Below are 21601 nucleotides of genomic sequence, written 5' to 3'. Positions count from 1 at the left end.
TCTACGGGCAGCCGGTAGGTGCCGAGCCCTGCTGCGCGTCGGACGGACCCTCAGCGGGAGCTCCTCCGCCTTTGTTCCGCGCACACGCCAGCCCCTCTATTTCCTACTGCAGCCGCTGCTATCTGCGCTGCTGCTCTTACTGCCTGGCACAGCATCTCCCCCAGATCAGCTCCCAGACCGAGCGGCACCGGGACGCGTCCCGTCGCGGTTCTGATGGGCGGCGGCTCCCAAAGAGCCGCAGGGGAGCCCCGCCCCGAGCGGCCCCGGCCCTTTGCCACGACCTGGCGGCGGCGTCCCGGGGTCTCTGCGGAACGGGACGGGACGGGGGGCACGAAGGGCCGCGCTACGCTACGCGGAGAGGCGTTTTCCATCTGCGCACGTTCAGACGAGGCGGGCGGTTTCGTTTGGGCAGAAAACTATTGTCAGTTGCTCTGTGTCCCATTTTGCTCCGTCCTCGGCTCCGGTTGAACGAAATGTCTCGAAGCCTATTCCAAAAAGATGCTCGTACAGGCTTCCAGATGCTAAGATTTAGATCATTTGAACGTCAGCGCAGCCTTCTGGTAACACAACACATCCAAATGGATTTCGTCCGTCAGACGGGAAAGAAGAGTATTTTAGAGCTGAAGTCTGTCCCGGCCGTGTTAGCAGCGGGGCCGCACGCCGGGCGGGGTGAGCCCGGAGTCCCGTGGCACCGGGGGCTGTGCTCTAATTCGGGGCCGGCGCAGCCCGGCCGTGTCCGCGGTGGGCAGCGGGGACAGACCGCGGCCCTCGGCACCCCGGGCGCGCTACCCGCCGCCTGAGGGACCCTCCGGCGAGGGGCTTTGAAGCCGCGGGCACAGCGCTGGCAGCAGGTGGCTCTTCTCCCGGAGCCCGGCCCGTGCCCCTGCATCAGGGAGAGGGGCTGTACGCCTCGGAGCGGGGCTGGGCACCGAGCTCCCACGCTACAGCCGCCCCGCCGCCAGCCCGGGCTGCTCTATCCCTAGGGTCGCCCTGGCTTAAACTTTCCGCCGAGGAGCGATTTACCGCCACCCGAGGGATCAAACCGGCCCGGCCCCGCAGCGGGCGCAACGTACCCCGAGGTCACCTGCGCACAGGGCCCGCCCTGCGGGGTTTTCTCCGCGCTCCTTCAGCCAGCAGCGCTGTCCCCCACCTCCCGACACCTCCCCGAGCGCTTCTCCGGGCGCGCTGTCGCTCCGCGGCCCCTCTGCTGCCCGCGGGGCGGAGCGGGCTCCGGGCGCGGCTCCCGGCGGGGCCCCGCTCGCTGCTTCCCGGGAGCGGAGTGCTGCCTCCGCCCGCCGCCCGGTTCCCTTCTATGAGCAGATCATTAGCATCCCTTGCCGGCTTTCCTTCTTCTTCTTTTTTTTTTTTTTTTTTCCCCCTTTCTTTTTATATGAATAGATCACCAAGCTGGCCACGTCGACCTGGCGGTCACACGGCTCAGGGGAGAGGAACTGAGACTGTCACAGGAGCTCAGAGGAAGCCCCGGGGAAGGCCGGGCGGGCATCAGACCGCGGGGAGAGCGGCTCCGGGTGTCAAACGCGAGCCTCGAGCCTCTATTTTTCTGTTGTTTTGAGCCGGTGGATCAATTGTCATCAGTCCTGTCACCTAAGAAGCAATGATTCCGATTCAACTTGGCATCTGATTTTATTCTAATGGGTTAAATTGGGTTCACTTTTTCAATTATCCCAGGTTTGACTGCGTAGTATTGCATGACAACTCACAATTTCATCGGGTTTGGCAAAGCGAGCTTGCTCCGCGAGTACGTATATCATATCACATCAGATCAGGCTGAAGTTTGCTGTTTAGCGACTCCATTCGCGAGTCGCTTTTAGTAGAAGTGGGAAGGGTTGCTGCAATCCGCGGCTGGTTCGGCACGATTCGGGACAAAAATAAAAGAAAAAGGAAAATGCGGCGAGATGGCAACAACACGGGGTTCGCCGCTCAGCTGTGAATAAGCACAGAACGAACCAAGCGACACGATGGGGAACCGCTCCGCTCGCCGCAATATTTTTAGCAGCCTCTCAGCCCTCGCCTTTTTTTAATTTCCTAATATGCTCTTTGCTTTATTAGTTTTATTTACAACCGCCTCCCATTAACACCTCACCTGATTACTGAGGAGCTGAGACAGCTAAGCAGGAAAACCCAGCAAAGCGGCCAAAGCTGAGGAGGTGGGAGCCGGTTTTGTTTTCATTCGTTCTTTTTATTAATATTTGTTTGTTTTGTTTCGAAGTAAATATTTAGAAGCGGGCAGCAAAGGAAAGGCAGGTATACGTGTGTGCCGAGGGGGTCAGAGGTGACAAATTCGCGTCAATTCCGTATCAGAGGCGATGTAGAGAGGGGGAGAGAGGCGAGAGGGAGAGAGGGAAACAATCCTTCCACGCAGCAGCTTGTTTATTTTAATTAACATAGGGATCCTCCGCCAGGAACAAGGACCCACCTCCATCTCTCGGCTGAGCACCGCGCCTCTCCCCACCCAGACCCCAGCCCTCGCCGCTCATAAAGGAGGGCACAGTTTGGGAAGAAGCTCCTAAGGTCGCAAGGTAAGGTCTTGCTGAGCCCCTGTAAGCGGTGCGGCGATTCAGACCTCACGATGCCATTTGCGGGTGTTCTTTTGCCGTCGTGTTGTTTTTTGAAAGCCAGCAGCCCAGAATGGTCGCTCCCCCAGGTGCATTCGCAGTCAGCGTTCGGTTGCGGGTGTTTTAATCTGGACAAACAGCAGCCTGGGAAGTCCGAGCTGTTCTGTTTAATAAATACAGACCTGCGTTCTTTATTCCTTTTTCTTTCTCATCTTATTTCTTTTCCTTCCCACGAAGGGCTCCCCTCACCTGTCCGTGCACGTAGCCTTTAGGAACATCCTTCCCCAAAGCAGCAAAATACGGTGCCTACCGACGGCTACATCACGCCCGGAGTGCGCATTCGATGGGGGTTACCGGCAAACCGCCGAGGACCTGCCGGCTGCGCTCCGGAGCGGTGAGCAGAGCCGCTGTGCGCACACCGCGATCCGGCTCCCTGCTCGCTGCTGCCTGGCCGCGGGGACGTGTCCCTGGCAGTGCCACGCTAAGCGCATCGCGGCCGGTTATTTCAGTATCACCTCTTTCGGCAAATGAATACGCGGCTCAGTGCGGGTTTTCACATTACCGGGTGCTCTGAGCTTTGCTTTTTTTGCGGCGCGATGCTCTGTGCGCGTAGCACAGCTCCGCAAGTGCCCGAGCTGCACCGGGCAGCGGAGCGGGGTGTCGGGGCGCTGACCCCGAGCGGCTCTGGCCCGGGGGTGCGGGGATGGAGAGAGTCGGTGACGGTAAAAGGTGTTATGGGCACCAGAGGGGAATTTAAAACAATACTAGATACGTTTAAAACACTGTTAGATATATAATTATAAAACAGTCAATTTAAATGCGGAAAGCAAGCTTGGCTATATTTGGTGTCACCGCCGAGAGATTCGACTCTACTCAAATTCTCTGTCTGCGTGCCCAGACTCTCGTCCTAGCCGCCGACTCCACGGAGCGATGAGACCGAGCGGCATTAGCCCCGTGCTCCGCAACGAGCTGGCAGAGCAGAAAATAGAGACATGGTGCGAAGCCAGACCCGGCTTCGAGCGCCCGGCGCGGGCAGCAGAACCGCCATTCGCTGTCGCCGTTTGTGCGCTCCAGACGCGATGTGCCGGGCAGCGCCAGCGGGGCTCAGGTGCCCGAGCGGGGCCGAACCCGGTGCCCCCCCGCGGCCGTGCTCCCGGCGCTGCCCGCAGCGGGGGGAGGGGGCTGAATCAAACTCCTTCTGCCCCTGCTCCCTCCCTGCCGCAGTGCCCTCCCTCTTCTAATTATTGCTGGTCAATTATTAATTTGCATGTAGACGTTGTCCTAAATCCCCCGAACTGAGCGCAGGATCGTTCACGCTGTAATAGGCTTTAGCCTGGAGCCCGTGACCGAGAAGAATGAGAGCTCTATAGCGGAGCGGTGCCGGCATCGCGTGCCGCAGCCCGCCCGGAGCGCAGGGGGACTGCGGGAGGGGGAGGTGTGTGCGGGGGGGTGACTGATGGCAAAGCCAGGCCGGGAGGGCGGGCCGAGCCGCTGCGGGCTGTCCGGGCTGCAGGGTCCCACGGCTGAACCCCCCCACATCCCACTGGTTGGGAGTTTTGCAAAGGCCGAGCACGTACTTAAGGAAAGGAAAAATACGGCGCTGCCTGAAAAGCCTCGAACGTTGCCCATCTGATGTCTTCCCAAAGTGCTGCGGCACCCCGCAACGAGAGACTGCTTTCGGAGGCCAAGTGCTAATGCAAATGGTTTCATAGGGGATGAAGAGCTCGATTTGGGCTTTAGATGCCCCGTTGCGGGCTCTCCTCCCCCACTCGAAAGGCAGCGGCCCCCACAGAGCCCGGCCCGGGGCGCCCTCACCACCCGCCCGCAGCGGAGCGGTGCCAGGACAGCGAGCCCGGTGTACCGGGAGCTGCCGCGGGCCTTCGGAAATGGAGAAGTCACGTCTGATGCAGGCAACAAACTTTTGATGTCCCTTTAGGTAAGCAGCCCGTTCATCAGTAAGCGCTTCAGAAACCTCCGGCCTCCGTTAGCGGGGCAGCGGATCCCTAACGCTACCTGATGGAGCAGAAGGGAAGGGCCCTAGCATTAATTAAGCGCTCCCGCCAGGAGGAGGTTCCGTCGTTCCTGACTTTGCTTATGAGCCTGCCCAATTATTCCTAACGGAGACGCCGAGCCCTGGTCGGAGGTGGCAATGCGGCGCTGGCAGGGAGCGGCTCTCGGCCCCGCACCTGCGGCACATCGCTGCTCCGAGCTCCCGGCCCGGCAGGGACACGGAGGGACCGCGCAGGGAGGACGAGGCTCGAGGTGCCCCTGTCCGGTACCCGAGAGCATCGCTCGTGCTGTACGGAGCGGGGGGAAACGCGGAGCCAACGCGAAACTGCTCTCTGCTCCGGGGTGGGCAGAAATACAAAATAGCTGAACAGGAATAAAGGACCATTTCGTTGGCAGGAAAAAAACCAAACAAATAAACAAAAAAACAAACAAACAAAACCCACTAGCAGTAAACTAACCCAAACCCTGAACGTGCCACCACAGTGGAAAGATTTCACCGCAATGACTAAAACTAAACCCGTCTCTAGAAGAGATGTTGCGCTCACCGCAGGCGCCCGCCGGGCAGGCGCAGGGCTACGAGCAGCCGGACGGCAGTGAGCGGGGCGAGAGCTCCTGCCCAGGGTTCCCTGCCCTGTCCCTGGCTCCGGCCGCCCGCGCTCCCCGCTCCCTCGTTCCTCCCGGGCCGCTCCGCGAAGTGGCTGCGCAGCTCGGCCCGACTGGGCTCGGCCGCAGGGCACAGGGGCATCTCGAGGGAGGGGGCCCGGAACGGCTCCCGGCCCCCGGATCGAATCACCTCCTTTATTTTTTCCTGATGGCTCATTGTGCTAATTGACTTGTTTTCTCCAAGGAAAGCCCATCTCTCCCTCCTCCTCCTTCCCCCTCCACAGTTTTTTTTTTTTTTCTCTTTCTTTTCCTTTTTTTTTTTTTTTTTTTGTTCCCCTTTTCATCTTGAACCGGGACTGCTCTGCAGGACTCCACTGTTGGTGGGGGTTTCTGCCCGTTTTAAGGGAGATTCCCTCACCCCTTTGAGCTTCGTCGATTTTATAGCTATTACTCTTCTTAAAACACACACGCACATACAACGCATTGATTTCCATCCAAAAGGGCTAATTACATTACTTACAGTAAATAGCAGCCCTGCTGTCCGGGGTCTAGTGTGCCAACAGAGAAAAAAAATCCCGGCTTATTTCACTTGATTGACTTCATCTTTGTGTGAAATTGTGTTTTATGAGCTGTATTCTGGCACTCGGAGGAATGTAGCAACATTCAATCTGCAAATAACATTAATTTTAGCTACTTAAGGGGAAAGAGAAGGGAGGAAACCGGCAGCCTGGATCTTGGGTTACATGGAAGAGGTGACTAGAGGAGCCCCCGAGGATGGCTCCGGGATGCTTTGCAGAGGAAGTGGGGGCTGGGGCACTCCTTCCAGCGGCCGCGCTGGGGCTCGGTGTGGAGCGTCCCCCGGGGAGCGGGGAGCGCAGAGCTGCCGCCAGGAAGATCCTTCGGTAGGGATCGAGGTGTCAGGAAACAGCCGGCAGCTGTTCCAGGGGAAGGCAAGGAAGAGTAGTGTGAAAAGTAAGTAGGAAAAAGGGGAGAGGAGGGGAGGGGGAGCAGGAGAGAGATTAGCCAGGAAGGAATGCGCCGCCCGGACCCCTGCGCGCAATGACCGCTGGCAGCAGGAGCGGCGAGGAACGGGGGCAGGCGAGGTCCCGTTTCGGCTGAGGGCGGGGGTCTCGCGGGGCCCGCGCTGCCGGCGACGGCGGGGCGGACGGTGCCCGAGGACCCGTTCGGGACCCCAGAGGAGCCCCCCAGTTCCCGCCGCCCCCAGAGCCCCGATCCCGGTCGCGCGGAGTCTCCGCTGTACGGAGCGGCCCCGGGGAGCCCGGCCCCGCCGCCGCCTCGCGGGACTCGGCGTTTGGGGGAGGTAATAAAGCCCACCCCACCCACAGGCCCGGCTGCGATGTTTGTCTCTGCTTGCCCATCACTAGGGGTTGAGAGGAGTATGACAGGTCTTTGTTGTCTGAATAAAAATCAGTGGCGGCTCAAGGGAGAGAACTCCTCCTACTAAATTATCAAAAATGGGCTGGCTTTAGTCTCTTAACAAATTGGACAGAGCTCCGGAAGGCAGCAGTCCCAAATCCAACCTACAGGCACTGGGAACTTTAAAGCAACCAGGGACTGCTTGAAAATAGCACTTCTTTTTGCTTTCTTTGTATTCAAAACTATATCCTCTCCCGACCGGTTCTGCCGCCCCAGGTCCGAGTCTCTCCGGTCGGGAGCCCCGGCTTTCCAGAACAGTAACAGATCCTTTAGCTCGCTTTTCTTCTTTGATTTTTCAAACTAATTATTATTACGTTTTCTTCCCCTTGTTTGTTTTCCGCACACCTTCAGGAAGCCCTCGGTGCTTGAGCAAAGAGAAGCTCCTATTGCAACCTCCTTCCCTGTGCCGTGCGCCTCGGTGTAAACATTTTGGATGATCTAAAGACTCTGGGGTCTGTATATGGAAATAGTGGGGTGCAGAGCAGAAGAAAATACTTGTCCTTTCCGTCCCCCAGCCATGCTTTTCCACGGGATCTCCGGAGGCCACATCCAAGGAATCATGGAGGAGATGGAGAGGAGATCCAAGACCGAGTCCCGCCTGGCCAAAGGGGGACAGATGAACGGCCGAGAAACGGTAAGAAAGCAGCCGGCCCTTCTGGAGGGGGATCCCTGCGAGCGTGGGCCCGCACGGGGCAGTCCGACCTCGGGGAAGGGAGAAGCCGCCCGCCCCCGTCCTGCCCTGCCCCTGTCCCTCTTGAACAGCCCCGCCGCTGTTGCTGTAGCGCAGGGCGCTGCTTCTGCCGGGCTCCGTTAGACGTTTGTCTCACAACTGCTGCCGCGCGTGCTCTCTGGAGTAAGGGGGCAATGTCTAAAATCGCAGCGAGGATGTCTGTAAAGCCGCTGCAGCAGCAGCCCGGGCCGGCCGCCGTGCCCGTGGGAGAGGGGCTGCAGGCGGGCTGCGGGGCTGCGGGGCTGCACGCACTCCGTGCCCCCGGCACCTTCGGACGGACCCGCGACCCGCGGCCGCTCGTTGTTCGGATCCATTTTTGGTCTCGAGTGCGGGACCGCTACGGAGGCACCGCTCTTTCCGTACGCAGCGCCGGCCGGTTATTCCGCTTAGCGGCATCTCCCCTTTCTAGTGCCGGGTTCGATGTTTTCATTAATGTCACGGCCGATGGAGAACGGGATCCTTCCCAACTTCGTGGGGCTTCCGCCCGCCGTGCACGAGGAGCAGCGCGCAGAGCAGCGGCCTGCAGCCCGCCCTGCCGCTACAGCCGCGGGGTCTTCCCCTTTCTCTTAAATAACTCCCGCTTTGTTCTGTGAGAATTTGCAATGTAAATTCCACTCGCTTTTTTTGAATTGCTCTACATGGGAGAGAGGAAAACCACTTCAGATTAAAAAAATAAATAAAATAAAATGAAGGCGGTGCTGCAACTTTAAAACAGTTGAGACTTTAGAGCAAGAAGTTCGGGGCTGTTTTTATTTTTTCCCCGTCCGTTTCTCAGCAGGCGCCGCTCGGAGCCTCCCGGCCGAGCTTTTGTTGCCGCGGTTCCTCCACACGCCTTTGTCCCGAGCGTTGCTCCCGGAGCTGCCCGGGATCCCACACTGCTTCGGGCCGAGACACTCGCGGTGGGGGTGACCCCGGGCCGTGTCCCCGCCCGGCAGGGCGCTGAGCGTCCGCCAGCACTGCCCTCCGCATCGCCACCTGTCACCTTTCTTTGATTTCTGCTTTAAAGTGCCCGGTTTTGCTTAGCACAGGGTTAGGCTGTTCTAAGCATGGACAAAAATTACCGGAAAACTGATGTAAGTGTGCACCCGCTGCCATAAACTTCTAGTGTGGCAAAATGGTGTTTCTCTACTTGAAAACGCCTTTCTTCGGGAGCATTCTAATATCAAAATGTGAAAGTGATGGGGAAACTACGGACTTAAACTTAAGAAAGCCTAAGAATCGGCTTTCCTCCCCTCGCTGCGGCCTAATCAGCAGCTTTCACGTATTGCAAAGACACGAGCTGGTTAGGAGCGGAGCGATGAGACAAACGTGAAAGCTGAACCCCGGTGAGCTGAACTCGGCGGCCCGGGCCCGGGAGGGTCCCTTTGTGCAGCCCCACGGCCGCCCCGCTCCGTGCCTGATCCCTGCGCTGTTGTTTTGCAGAACATGCCCCCCATGAGCCCCGAGAAGCCTGCTTTGTGCGCTGGGTGCGGAGGGAAGATCTCAGACAGATATTACCTGCTGGCTGTTGACAAACAATGGCACCTCAGGTGTCTTAAGTGCTGTGAATGTAAACTGGCTTTGGAGTCAGAACTCACCTGCTTTGCCAAGGACGGCAGTATTTACTGCAAGGAGGATTACTACAGGTACAGCGATCAATTCTCACGGGTTCAAAATCACGTCCCTTCCCCAGGCATTACGAACAGAGCCGCTCTTTTCTTCCTCACGGGAAGCTCCCGAAGTAGCTTTTTGCGGCCAGCGACCCCCTCACGCGTCCCCTCGGAAAAGTCCCGCACGATTATCCAGCGGGCGGGCGGCCGGGAGAGCCGAGCACGTGGGAGCACGGGAAAGGGCGAAAGAGCCGAGCCTCGGGCTCCCTCCGCTCCGAGTGAGCTCAGGAACGCAGCCCGAAGCCCGGCGGAAAGTTTTCCTCCCACCGCCGCGCTCCGTTTCTCCGGCTCGGAGCGGCCCAAGGGCGGCGGGCAGCGGCGGGGCCCGCACGGTGCGGGGCCGTGCTCCTCGCCCAGCCCCGAGGCGACGGCGGCCGGGGCAGAGCGGGCGCCGTTTGCAAGAACGTTTCGGCTTCCCCAGGGCTCGGATCCCCGCCTCCTCTCCTCCGCGGCCTTTCTGGTCTCTAAATGACCGAAAGGAGGGGGGCGCCTCGTTTTTTCCCCGCCTGCGTTTCTCTCCGCGCTCACGGCGGGGAGTTTTGCTCGCCGTACGATTTAAGCGAATAGGTCAACCGGGCGGAAAACGCAAGGCGTTTGCCCGACGGCCGCGGTGCCGGGGGACTGCGGGAGCCGTCCCGGGGCGGGGAGGGACGCGCGCGGCCTCGAACTCCTCGCCGACCTCCCGCGGCAGGAACGAGGCGGACAGCGCCGGGGCGAGGTGTTCCTTGACCCTTCTAGTTGATGCCAACCGTTCGTTTCCCTCAGAAGGTTCTCCGTGCAGAGATGTGCCCGCTGCCACCTTGGGATCTCAGCCTCTGAAATGGTCATGAGAGCCAGGGAGTCGGTTTATCACTTGAGCTGCTTCACCTGCACCACCTGCAACAAGACTCTGACCACGGGCGATCACTTTGGCATGAAGGACAACCTGGTTTACTGCAGGGCCCACTTCGAGTCTCTTTTGCAAGGAGAATACCCGCCTCAACTGAGCTACACCGAGTTGGCAGCCAAGAGCGGAGGGCTGGCCCTGCCCTACTTCAACGGCACGGGCACCGTGCAGAAGGGGAGGCCCAGGAAACGAAAAAGTCCTGCCCTGGGAGTGGACATCGTCAACTACAACTCAGGTGGGCAACGCACCCGGCCTCCCCCCCCTCGGCACGGAGCACTCTCGGGCTTCCCCTGGGCCGGGCGGTGCGAGGGGAGCTCAGGCGGGCCCCGGCTCGCGTAACCATTGGCAAATCACACCAACAGCCCTCTGAGGGCTGGAGCGTTTGTAGGAAAGCTAACAGCAGCCCTCCTCAAAGGCTGTCTGTGCCCATTAATGTCAAACACCCAAACTTAGCCGCTTCCCAGGGTAAAGACAAAAAGAACAGAAAAAGCAGAGAAACACCACACCGTTCTTTCTCTACAGAAACCTCGGAGATGCAGTTGCCATTATTTGTATTTCATTAACGAAAATTCTTCATCATTTAGATTTTAAATTATAAGTGTCCAAAAGGCTCAGCAAAAAAATAATTTCAGAGCAAAAAATGTACAGAAAAATGTGCAGGCAGTCAGTGCAGCTCTCCGATTCATAGCACTGAACTCTCCAGGCTAAACAATCCCGGTTTACTGGCACTTAAACGATCAAACTGCTCGAGAGGCCAACGAATAAACGTTGTTCCCTGTAACTAAGCCTTAACAAATGTAATTAACAGGAACGGTTTCTGCTCTCTTAACGGTAGGAAACAAACAAGTGTTGTACTCTATTGAGTACAATCTTAACTCCGGCCGCTTCAGTACCCAGGCCGTGCCTGGGGCTGGAGGGAAGAGCTTTACGCGCTACCAGGCGCTTTAAGAGTTTCGTTAGACGGAAGCCGAAAGTAGCGAGGACAAATCCGAACAGAAAGCCCCCGCCTCCCCAAAAGCTTGGGGCGGAAGGGCAGCCCCCGGGAGGGGCGGCGGGCTGGGAGCGGGCAGCGGCTGCCCCAGGCGAGGCGACCGAGGGAGCTCAGCACCCGCCTCAGCCCCCTCCCTCCGCCCCAGTTCGGGCCGCTGCTCGGAGATCCGTGAGCAGCCCTCGGCTCCCCCCGCGCAGCCCGCAGTCCTCCCCGGCACGTCCTCTGGGGCTGCTGTGAGACGGGCCGCGGCTGGGAACGGGGTGGATGCGCGAGGCTATTTCATCTCCTCTGATGCGTAGACCTTGGAGCTGGGGTAATCACTGCGCTAATTGTTCCTTGTTAATTGAAGATGACATTGGAATCCCTGGCTGCGGAGCGGTTTTCAATCAGTCCTGAAAGCTGCTAAAGAAAAGCGAACCTGTGGCACAGCCCCTGTTCATTCAGTGCTGGCCCCTGGCAGGGGGGTCCCCATCTGCCTGCTCTCTCGAACTCTCACTTGGCCATCCGAATTCCCCAGGTCCCCGAGCAGAAAGATTTCTAAGGACAAGTTACCATTAGAATTAGGATTAGAAAAGTTGTGGGTACAAGAATACCCCCCTTAAGTACTTGGCAGAGACATGACTTGTGAACCCCATCATAGTTTTTGGGTGTGAGTCCCGAAAATCTGCTTCATTGCAACCATGGGGGTTGGAAGATTCACCGACTGCAAAGAGAGATTAAAACTCACTGCCCAATATGAAAACATAGCCTATTTCATCGAGATCTCACATAATTTAGAACAAACGAACAGAGAAGACTACTCTAATTGGATGCCTTACACTTCATGTAGACTACTGAGGAATTTGATCTGGTTGGGCTGTACTTTTTGCTTTAAGCATTATCTAGCAGTGTCCAGTGTTGACACACAGTCTCGAGAAAATACAGCCTGCAGCCAAAGCACGCATCCGGTGTGAACGAGTCCAGTCCATTGACCTGCTGTGCTGCAGATCCAAGGGGAGGAAAACAAGCCTCTGACAGTTATGAAATGAATTGCAGTAGATGAAACTATTTCTCAAAAGAGGAGAGAGAAAAAAGTTACTCAGCAACTATCAGCCATTTCCTACATGCGTTTCCCATCTCTTGCCCTGTACTCCGGCTGCTGTCCTCGCACATCCCATCTCCCAGGGGTACCATCCTGCTGCATGCCCACACAGTCCCACACAACCTCATGCCCTGCAGCCCCCATCACGTATCTGTCCTGCACCATGTGCTCCATGCCAGCAGACTTGGTTCATGCTCCTACAGCTCCCTGCTTCTTGGGAACAGAGCACTTTCCTCCCCTGGGAAAGTGAGGTAGAACTGGCCTGATGAAGCTGGCTCTGTTGGTATGGCAGGCTGGTACAGAAACAAATCAGGCTTCTGAAGCCAACCGGTGCAGCTGACCCTGATTACGCCAACAGCCCCACTGAGCTGTGCACAAAAATCCATGTATTCAAAAACAGCCCCAGTATCAGGCTCAGACCTGTGCATGAGTTTTGTTCTGGAGAAGCCAAGCATGGGGCCAGGGTGGGAAACGGGCTTCTGCTGCCGCATCTACAACAGCTTTTCTATTTTGCATGTTGTTTAGCAGTTTGATTTCTGCTTCTCAGCTGTAAAGTGGAAACACAACAATAAATAACTCAAAATGTTGTGAGCTAAAGCCATTCGCACTTGTGAACTGTCTGCAATTAATGTGAAAAAATGGAAGAAACTATTCAAAAGTACTTAAAACATTCAAAGCTTTCTCTATATTACCTCTTATATCATAGAATTAATATATATCGAGGCAACTGTGTTGACTTACAGCTCACAGGATATAGAAATGAGATGGCGAAGAAGATTTACCTTGGAAAATATTTTACACAGCTGTTGCTCAAAGAGCTGCTTACTTTTCTTCGTAATAAATATGTGTGCATGAATAACTAAGAAGAGTTCTCTTGAAAAATTCTTGGCAGTAGAAAGCAAAGAGTCCTAGCTCTTTCCAAAGCAAAATTAAATTAGCAACTCCCTGATCCCATTGCAGTGAAATAAGCAACAATATCTCGCCTAACTCTCTGCTTTCTCCTGGTTCTCCTGGCGATGGCATAAAGTTCTGCAGCATGATGTGGCAAAACTACACAGTGCTGTTTCAGCCGTGTAAAACTGAGATGGATCTGATCACTGTATGAACAGGGCTTGTCTGAGAATGCTCTGAGCCCCGTTCTTGCTTTCTCTTGAAAATAAAAGTCCAAACTAAGTAGATCAGAGATGGAAAAACAAAACAGAACAAAAAGAGCAGGACAGAGGAGTGTGAGGAAGTTTGCTTTGCTGTTGGACACCTGAATGATCCAAGAAAAGGAAACACAAGCAGCTCACAACTGTCTGATGGAAAACTGGAAGGTTGAATTCTGGTGATTTGCTTTATGGCAGCTGATGAGTTACTGCCCACACAATTTGACTGAAGGCAGTGTGACTGCTTGTGAAAACAAGGAGTAAATACAATCCCAATCTAGCCTGAAATTGTTTTTAAGTTAAACTCCTGGTGCTTTCTGAAGTGTCACTTTGCTTTGTTTGAAAGTGCAGATATACTTCTTACCAAGACTAGAAACAAATCTAACTATAATTAAATATTCACCCGATTTTCTGTCAGTGTTGTCTTAACAGTGTCTGTTCACGTTGACTTGTGTTATAATTCAAAAGAGAAAACACCTTCAAGAAGCTTTCTATTTTCTCTTGGTTTCAAGTTGTTTTGCCTCTGCTTTTAGCTCTGTCAACATCAGTCTCTCTATTGTCTGCTTTCTCTTTCTTTCTCTCCTCTCTTTATTGAGAAATCCAGATCAGCTTGGCCTAGTAAATCATCCACTATCTGGGATCCAAGAACTGTTCATAAATTCAAATGATCAACTAATGAAACTTGGTCTAGTTTGCGCATTCTGAAATCTTTTCAATTAGCTGTTCAGTCATTAGTACTCCTTGCTATGATTATGTGTTCAATTTTCTTCTGTTTAAGTGAGCTATCGTTACAAAATGGTATCCTGAAAGTAATCCAGTTGTTTTTAAGCCAAAGAGAAAAATACAGGCCTTTTTCTTGTTCTTCTTTTTTTTCCCAATATTGTCATCTCATTCCCCAGTGCTAAGTGGTGATGTTACAAGTCCATGAACTGCTGCCACACTAGGGTACAAGTCACACTCATACAAGTGTAATCTGGAACAAAATAATCTTTCACAGATGCTTTGGAAATCTGAAATCAGAGAAATCAGGGAAAGCTGAGCCACTATTTATTTTGTTGCTTGCAGAAATCTCTTTAATCAGTACCAGCTAAGAGCTGCTGCTGGCTGGGACTGAGATGAATGGCCTGAATCAAGCCTTGACCAACTACTTTCTAGAGATGCTTTACAGAGGAAAAGTTTCCAAGCAGTACACTTAAAAATCTCAGGCAGAGTCCAAAAGCATTTATTTTAAAAGCAAAGAAGTCCAGATTTTCTGCTTTCCTGATCAACTGTCATAACAAACTTTCCTGCTGTACATCTTTTTTAAAGGTTCTTGTGATTTGGAGGAAGGCTTAGGAACATTCAGAATGCTGGCTTGACCTTTATTCTTCTCTCAAGCTAAGAGTGTTTCAATGAGTGAGATTTCAAAATCTGAATGAGATTTCAAATGACTCTTTGGATGCCCAAAGCAAAACCATCACCACAGGGAAAAGAGTTGTTTGAAAATAAATGCCAAAGTAGAGATAACTTTCTATGCCTGCCCTTAGTAGGTAAAGGCCTAGGGGACATAGCATGTTTTAAGTATAAGAAAAGGTCATCTTCTAGTTCTTTTTTGTCTCATATAATTATCACATCCATACTTAGTCTTGCCCCATGTTAGCTCTTCTTCCCTCTCTTGCTCTCTAGCTTGCTTCCTTCCCCCCAAATAGTACGTTAGCCATGATTATTGCCTAGATTCCTTTATCATATACATGAGGCGCAGCCACTAACTCACTTCTCGCTTTATCGAACAGGTTGTAATGAGAACGAGGCAGATCACATGGACAGAGACCAGCAGCCTTATCCCCCATCCCAGAAGACAAAGCGCATGCGCACCTCCTTCAAACACCACCAGCTTCGTACCATGAAGTCCTACTTTGCTATCAACCACAACCCAGATGCCAAGGACCTCAAGCAGCTTGCCCAGAAAACAGGCCTGACCAAGAGAGTTCTGCAGGTAAGAAACCACCATCACAGGCTTGACAGAATTTTCCCCTACTGCTGCCAGTCAATAGCATTTCCCATATGTGTAACGAGAGCAATATATAAATACTTTTGCTAGCTGTGTCCCTAGTGGGTGTGAGAGGGGTATGGTATTACATGACAGGAGTGCCAAATGTATACCTGAAGGCAGCCAAATACTGAAATGTGATTTATAAGTAGTTGCATCTTCAAGATGAGGAAATTGTCTCCAGAGTCTACAACCTGGGAGATATTCTGGGATCTGTAGTCTCTTTGTGCTGACCTTATTAAGGACAGAGGTAGCAAATCTACTCATTTTACACGTACTGGGTGAAGCCCTTGGGCTCCTGTGAGGCAGTTAACGTGGCCCCTCAGCGAGCAGATCCTCAATTTACAGGAGGCAAACTTTGACCAGTACGATTTTCCAGGACCAGCTGTTCCCTGTTATTACCAAGGGCCTCCATAGCAAAGTTATTTCCCTGTGAAAGAGCCCAGCAAATGACATTAACAAAATCTGCATAATGGTGTGTGCTAGCTCAGAGAAGTTAAAGTGAGGTATGTGTTGTACAGTGTGTGCAGAGAAGGGCAGCCATCTAGGGACAAAGAGAATCTATTAGCAGTGATTGCTTGTCTGTGTTACAAATCACCTGAAACACTTTCAGTGAACCCTGTAGAAAAGAAAGACTAGGTAACCGACACCAACAAGCTGCATGACAGGGACGGTGTAATTTCCCCTCCTTCCTTGTCAGCCTTTTAAAACGGTTTAGATAAACTTTAAGCCTCAGCTAAAATCTGCTCATTCACCCTTTGCCTTCATCTTTGAGTCTCGATCCTAAAACTCCCCAGCTGAAACAAACACCAGAGGCCGTGCAAAAAGCCGCCTGTGTTGGGCAAGTGAGTGAGCAGATTTCCCAAGGCTTGGCACTGGGCCCTGGGCCTTTGTGCAGGGCCTGCCTGCGAACAAGTACCACCAGTAGCAAGCCAGGCTGTTGAGCGATGTGGGCAACGTTGCCACGCAAATCAAACATCAAAAAGATGACGTAAAAGCAAGAACAAAGACAAACAAACAAACAAACAAACAAGCATCGGTAAAGAAATCAATTGGGATTGGTTTGCAGGTTTGGTTTCAAAACGCAAGAGCCAAATTCAGAAGGAACCTTTTGCGGCAGGAGAATGGGGGTGTCGATAAAGCGGACGGCACCTCACTTCCGGCACCGCCCTCCGCAGACAGCGGCGCTCTCACTCCACCCGGCACTGCGACCACTTTAACAGACCTGACCAATCCCACTATCACTGTAGTGACATCAGTGACCTCTAACTTGGACAGCCACGAACCCGGGAGCCCCTCACAAACTACCTTAACGAACCTTTTCTAACATTGCCGTTTTTTTGGTTTTTTTTTTTTGTTTTTTTGTTTTTTTAATTCTTACTCTTCTTTATTATTATAATTATTATAATTATTATTATTATTTTGATTATTTTCAAGCCTTTTTTTTTTTTTAAACAAAAAACAAACCCACAAAATATTTGGGAAAATAAACAGCTTGATGTGTAGCATCTGCAGCCACTTGGCAAATGAGTTTGAAGTAATATGTTGCTATAATAAACGAACATTTATTGTTGATAAATTGTACTCAAATTTTTTTAATTCATCAGACAACTGAAGTTCTGAATCATTCTAATAAGTGCCTCTTAAAATTGTATGTTACTTATTTCCACAATCTTGAAAAAAAAACCACGATTACCACTACTACTACAAAGCCCAGAAGTTTCTTTTCCCTCCCTGATAACCAGATAAAAGTCAGTATAATTATAGACAAAAGAATGCTGCTTTCACGATTGTATGTTCACTTCCAGAACCCAAGATTTCCTTTTATTTTTATAACACATCTAAAAGTTTTGTACGATTTATTTTTTAAATGTAGACAAATAAATACAACATGGATTAAATGGTTGACGTAGTCAGACTGCCAGTCCCAGTGCTTCTTTGTAACGCGTTAGTGCCAAGGCCAACCCCACCCCCATGGGCACTCTGGGAGCCCCGCGGGGCTGAGTGCTGCCTCACAGCCCTGTACCCAGCCCACACCGAGGGCTGCACCTGGTGGGGGCCTGGAGTGGGGCCCATGGAGCACAGCCGAGGCTGTGGGTCCCTGAGCTCATCTCTGCAAGTTACAGAGGGCAAGGGTGGGAAACGCTCTCCAGAATGAGCTCGCTGCTGTAAGGGTATGTTAGAGCAGAGCAACAGCTCCAGGTGGGAGTCCCTCTGATCTGACACATTGCGCAGGGAGGGATTTTCATTCTGCTCTGCAGTCAAACGGCACAGATTCAGAATTAAACAAAAAAAACCCAAACAAATGAGGGCAGTTTGCTATTCGGCCTCCATGCCGTACTACTAAAGCAAACGAGGTCATCCAGCTACTTTAGTGAGCACAAAAGTGATTTCCAACGTTGCACAAGCACGTGCGCTGTTAAGAGAAGCTTTTGATAAATCACAGTTTTTCAGGGAAATGGAAATAAGCAAAATATAATTTGTTAAGATGTTTAAGGAACATGATCTTAGTACCATTTATTCATTGCTATTTTGAATTTACTGTAGCTGTTTCCTGAGATTGTATCGGACTCTTTGTTTAACACACAACATCTTTAGTTCCTTGCTATCTTTAACATACTCTTTTTTTTTTTTTTTTTTTTTTTTTTTTTTTTAACCTTTGTATAAGAGGAGAAAATGTTAGCAAAAATTCTTGAAAATTGGGAATTGGCAGCGGATAATTTTAAAGCAGATAAACTCAGAAGCCTTGTGGATGCTGATCTCAATACATTTCTTAGTTTACAATAGCAAACTTTTTTTTTTTTTTTTTTTTTTTTTAATTTTATTTAAGCTAAAAGTCTGAATGGTCTGGGCAGTGGTGAATGTTCATTTGTATCCTTTTATTGTAGTTGAACATCAATTAGATTGTGGAGAGTCTCAGAAACAAAACTGAACAAAAACCAGTCAAGATCTATGTCTTGCTCTTAGTGGATTGTTAAGAATAACTTTGCACATATACCCCACTTTTTAGACACCATCAAATATCTTTTTTTTGGTGGTCAAAGTGGCTATTTAATATATTTTAAAGGTGTCCTTTTTGGCTGTATAAATGTGTGGTTACATATTGACAGTTCACTGCCCACATTAAAGTGCATTATTGTAATTTTTGCTCAGGGTTTTTAGAAAATTAGCACAGAAAAGTAGCTTATTTTTAAAAAAAAAAAAGATGATGGAAGAGATGTTAACACTGTAATAGAAGAAAGGTGTGTTTGCCATTATATATTTAGCAAGTATGGTTATCATCTTCTACGGATATTAAATCTTGACTTTTCCTATTTCTATTATCTTATGGGCATTTACCACTAACCAGACCAAACAACCTTGGTAAGGCTGAGATCTTTATTAATACACTTTTACAGGTAAAAATATTGATACTTATAAATTTTGTTCTTTGACAGAACAATATATGGTACTAGAGATCTACTTTATTAAGTAGACTAATTAAAACTCAGTTCTACTATGTGCCTTATGATATACCTTGGGAGTAAGTTTGTGAAAAATCAGGATATATGTGTTGTTTGTTAAATTAACTGTTTTAAGCCCTTTTGACACCTCACTAGTTTTGTACTGTTTTACCTCTTATTTCTGAAACTCTTTTTATGGTGTATCCTGTTAGAGGGGACAAACATGTCATAGAAAGCAGTTGTGCACTCTTTCAGATATAGTTGATAAATCCAATAATCTTATATATTGAGCTTTGTGTTTATAGTACAGTAAGTGGTCTAGCAAAATTGTCCATGTTTCTTTGTTTATTGATAAATGCATTGTATAGAAACTATTTCCCCTAAATATTTATGGACCAAACAATTGTGATATATCCTATTAAATTTGTGTGAATAAACCATTTTGAATCTAAGGAGTATTATTTCCCATCAGTTTTTATTATTATTTTTCAATTTAAACCTACGTGTTCCGGAGTGTCTCTTTGCTTTTACGGTACCTGCGAACAATTGGTATTAAACATGGAAACACGGCCTTTAAAATATTCTAAAATACGGCTCCTTCTTAGGTTTTCAATTTCTTCCTATTCAATATATGTGCTACTGCTGGTGCGATTTAGATGTTAGCCTCTTAGCCCCCTTTTTGAACGTGACAAGTAATGCCCCACTGATTTGATATGGAAACCCCATTGTAGGCTTCTAAAGAAGTCAGAGAGCTAGCAGCTAAAGTAATTGCATGACAAATATAACCTAAATAATATGATGAAATGAAGCAAGATTTAATGCTAGGTGTATTTGAACACAAGCTAGAATTGCAGACCCCGAGAAGCCAGGTTGCTCTGTAGTTTAATAAATTGTCACTATGATTTCTTACAGGGAGAACAAATCATGGGGCATTACAGCCAAACATCCCGACGTTTGAAAATTCCCTAAAGTATTAAAAGAAGGGGAAAAGTTTGATCGGAAATCCACTGCAGTGAAGACAAAGACAATATTAGGTTATGATAATCATACATTTAAAAATCTATCGAGCCAAAAAATAAAAATAAAAGACTTGATGTCATTTCCTGAATGTTAACAAAACATATGTTATTTTATGGTGTCTAATTAACAGAACCGGAGGCTTCAACAAATTGTGTGGTATTAAAAACAAATTTAGAGAAACTATGTATAAAACCAGAGCAACCTGGCAGCAATCTACCCAGCCCATATTCGAAGAAAACTTTTCTTTAAAAATATCACATTTGTCAAGCACAAGTACTTGTAAAATAAAATCTGAGTGCATTCATTCCACTTGCTTGCTAATGTGTACTAGTCATATCTGTTAAATGGATTTTTGTAAATTCAGAGAGAACTTTTCACTCATTCCAAATCATAGGAATCAAAACCCAGTAACTTTAGTACTATTGTTTCTGAAACCTTTTTTTTTTTTTAATTTTATTTTTAAGTGAGACAACTCTGCATGCACTTTTCCATCTGTCACATATAGTGTACATTTCTGTATGATGAATTTCTCCTTGATGTTTCTTGTATAATAGCTTTCATTAATAAACATTTTATTTGATGCAAACATAGTTAACTTTATGTAAGCATTTAGCTAATTGTTCCAGCTAATTTAAACTTTTCTTTTGAAAAGAAGCAGTACAGCACAGTTCCAACGTGTTACGTATATAAAATCAAAAAGAATGAGGTAGCAATACTGTTACACAGCGAAAAGCATTTCCTTTAGTGTTTACCTTTTATTTTTTTATCCTGCTGTATAAAACTGACATGTCTTGATAAATAAAATCCCATCAGCATCAGCAGTAAAACAACCCCCAAATTCTTCATCAGTATACGAAAACATAAGCAGTATGTAAAACTCTCAGTGACTTTTAGAATACATGGATATAATTTGTGGATCCCTGAGCTGTTTACAAGGTCACTATGCAACGAGCAAGCACGTTACGAATAGTTGCTCCTGAGATTCCCAGTCTAAAACAAGGATGATTTTTATGAGCCGACAAGCAAGTGTGACAGTAACCGATTATTAGGAATGAGGTTTTGTAAGTGTTAAGCAACTATTTGCAGAAAGATTTTTTAAAAATATATTCCTATTTAGCTGTATAGCCAAAGCGTATGTTAAACAAATTAACATATAAAAACTTGCCAGAAAATCTTTCATTAAGATGACATTTTTATTATATAATAATGAACCCTATGTAAACAATGTAACTTTTATGAATGATGGACATTAAATATTTCACTTACGTGTATCTTCAGCATTTTGCATGTTTTCTTAAACTCTTCCAGTTTCTGCATTCGGAAAAGAAAACCATACAATTACTAACAATGTAAGACAAAGTCACATACAGATTACTGCAGCGATCTCTGGAAACTGGTAACCAAGAGTGTTCTAACGGCAATAAAAGGGTATCATTTATTGGTGGCAATTATGGGAAGTATTGTTTAAATAACAGTTTTATAGTCTGTTGTAAAGTTCTGTTGAAAAAGGTTAGCACGGAGGACTTAATTCAAATCAGCTTGATCAGAAATTTAAGTATGCTGTGAAATTCTTAAACCGAGCCTTATGTGCATTTATTACTGCAGAAAAGAAGTAAATATAGAAAAGTTATTATTCGTATCGCAGCCATAAGGTGGTTTCCCTGTGTTGTCTGCAAGAAAATATTACGACCATTAATTATTAAAATCAGTAAAGATTTAGGGTGGTGCTTAGGGCACTGAGAGAACTTACTCGTGACAATTATTCTTTTGTAAATCACTGCATTCTTTAGTCAGTTGGATTCCTTCTGCACCACTTTAATGTGCACAAACATATTTCTAATCTAAATTATTGTCCATGTGTTGCTTTGCTTATCTGATTAGCAAAATAAATGAATTAAATGCTGCTGATGAAAAACAATCACCAGTGGAGTAAATGGTAAAATTAAATTAACTGATTAAAGGGGAATTTTGCATCTCCTCGATGATTAATGATATCAA

At 49.2% G+C, this 21601-nt stretch overlaps 1 protein-coding gene across 11 annotated transcripts; it reads left to right on the top strand.

Annotated features, from left to right (window-relative positions):
* The first annotated feature begins 921 nt into the window (after positions 1–921).
* Positions 922–20874, top strand: LHX9 (LIM homeobox 9). Of its 11 annotated transcripts, none has more exons than XM_085511113.1 (7): positions 922–2168; positions 2410–2540; positions 7142–7260; positions 8779–8981; positions 9771–10126; positions 14884–15086; positions 19496–20874. In XM_085511113.1, exons 3-7 carry the CDS (start codon positions 7144–7146, stop codon positions 19550–19552), a joined length of 936 nt encoding a protein of 311 aa, XP_085367239.1. In that variant the 5' UTR covers positions 922–2168; positions 2410–2540; positions 7142–7143; the 3' UTR covers positions 19553–20874. The 11 variants fall into 11 exon arrangements, with proteins under 11 accessions (XP_085367239.1, XP_015724844.2, XP_085367240.1 ...); XM_015869358.3 differs by lacking the exon at positions 19496–20874 and adding an exon at positions 16210–17817 and having other exon boundaries at positions 1777–2168; XM_085511114.1 differs by having other exon boundaries at positions 1814–2168; positions 2424–2540.
* Positions 20875–21601: the final 727 nt, after the last annotated feature.

The sequence above is a fragment of the Coturnix japonica genome, chromosome 11 (genome assembly GCF_054131305.1).
Source record: "Coturnix japonica strain WE chromosome 11, WE-NBRP24, whole genome shotgun sequence".
Taxonomy (NCBI): domain Eukaryota; kingdom Metazoa; phylum Chordata; class Aves; order Galliformes; family Phasianidae; genus Coturnix; species Coturnix japonica.
The sequence above is the reverse complement of the archived record's forward strand: the minus strand, read 5'-3'. Positions and strand labels throughout refer to the sequence as shown.

What these genes read in the sequence shown, in the direction of transcription:
- LHX9 (XM_085511116.1), top strand. Translation starts at nt 5,933, where the DNA reads ATGGAAGAGGTGACTAGAGGAGCCCCCGAGGATGGCTCCGGGATGCTT. An exon ending in TGCAAGGAGGATTACTACAG is followed by an intron (nt 8,982 to 9,770) that starts GTACAGCGATCA and finishes CGTTTCCCTCAG; the next exon opens with AAGGTTCTCCGTGCAGAGAT. An exon ending in TGACCAAGAGAGTTCTGCAG is followed by an intron (nt 15,087 to 16,209) that starts GTAAGAAACCAC and finishes ATTGGTTTGCAG; the next exon opens with GTTTGGTTTCAAAACGCAAG.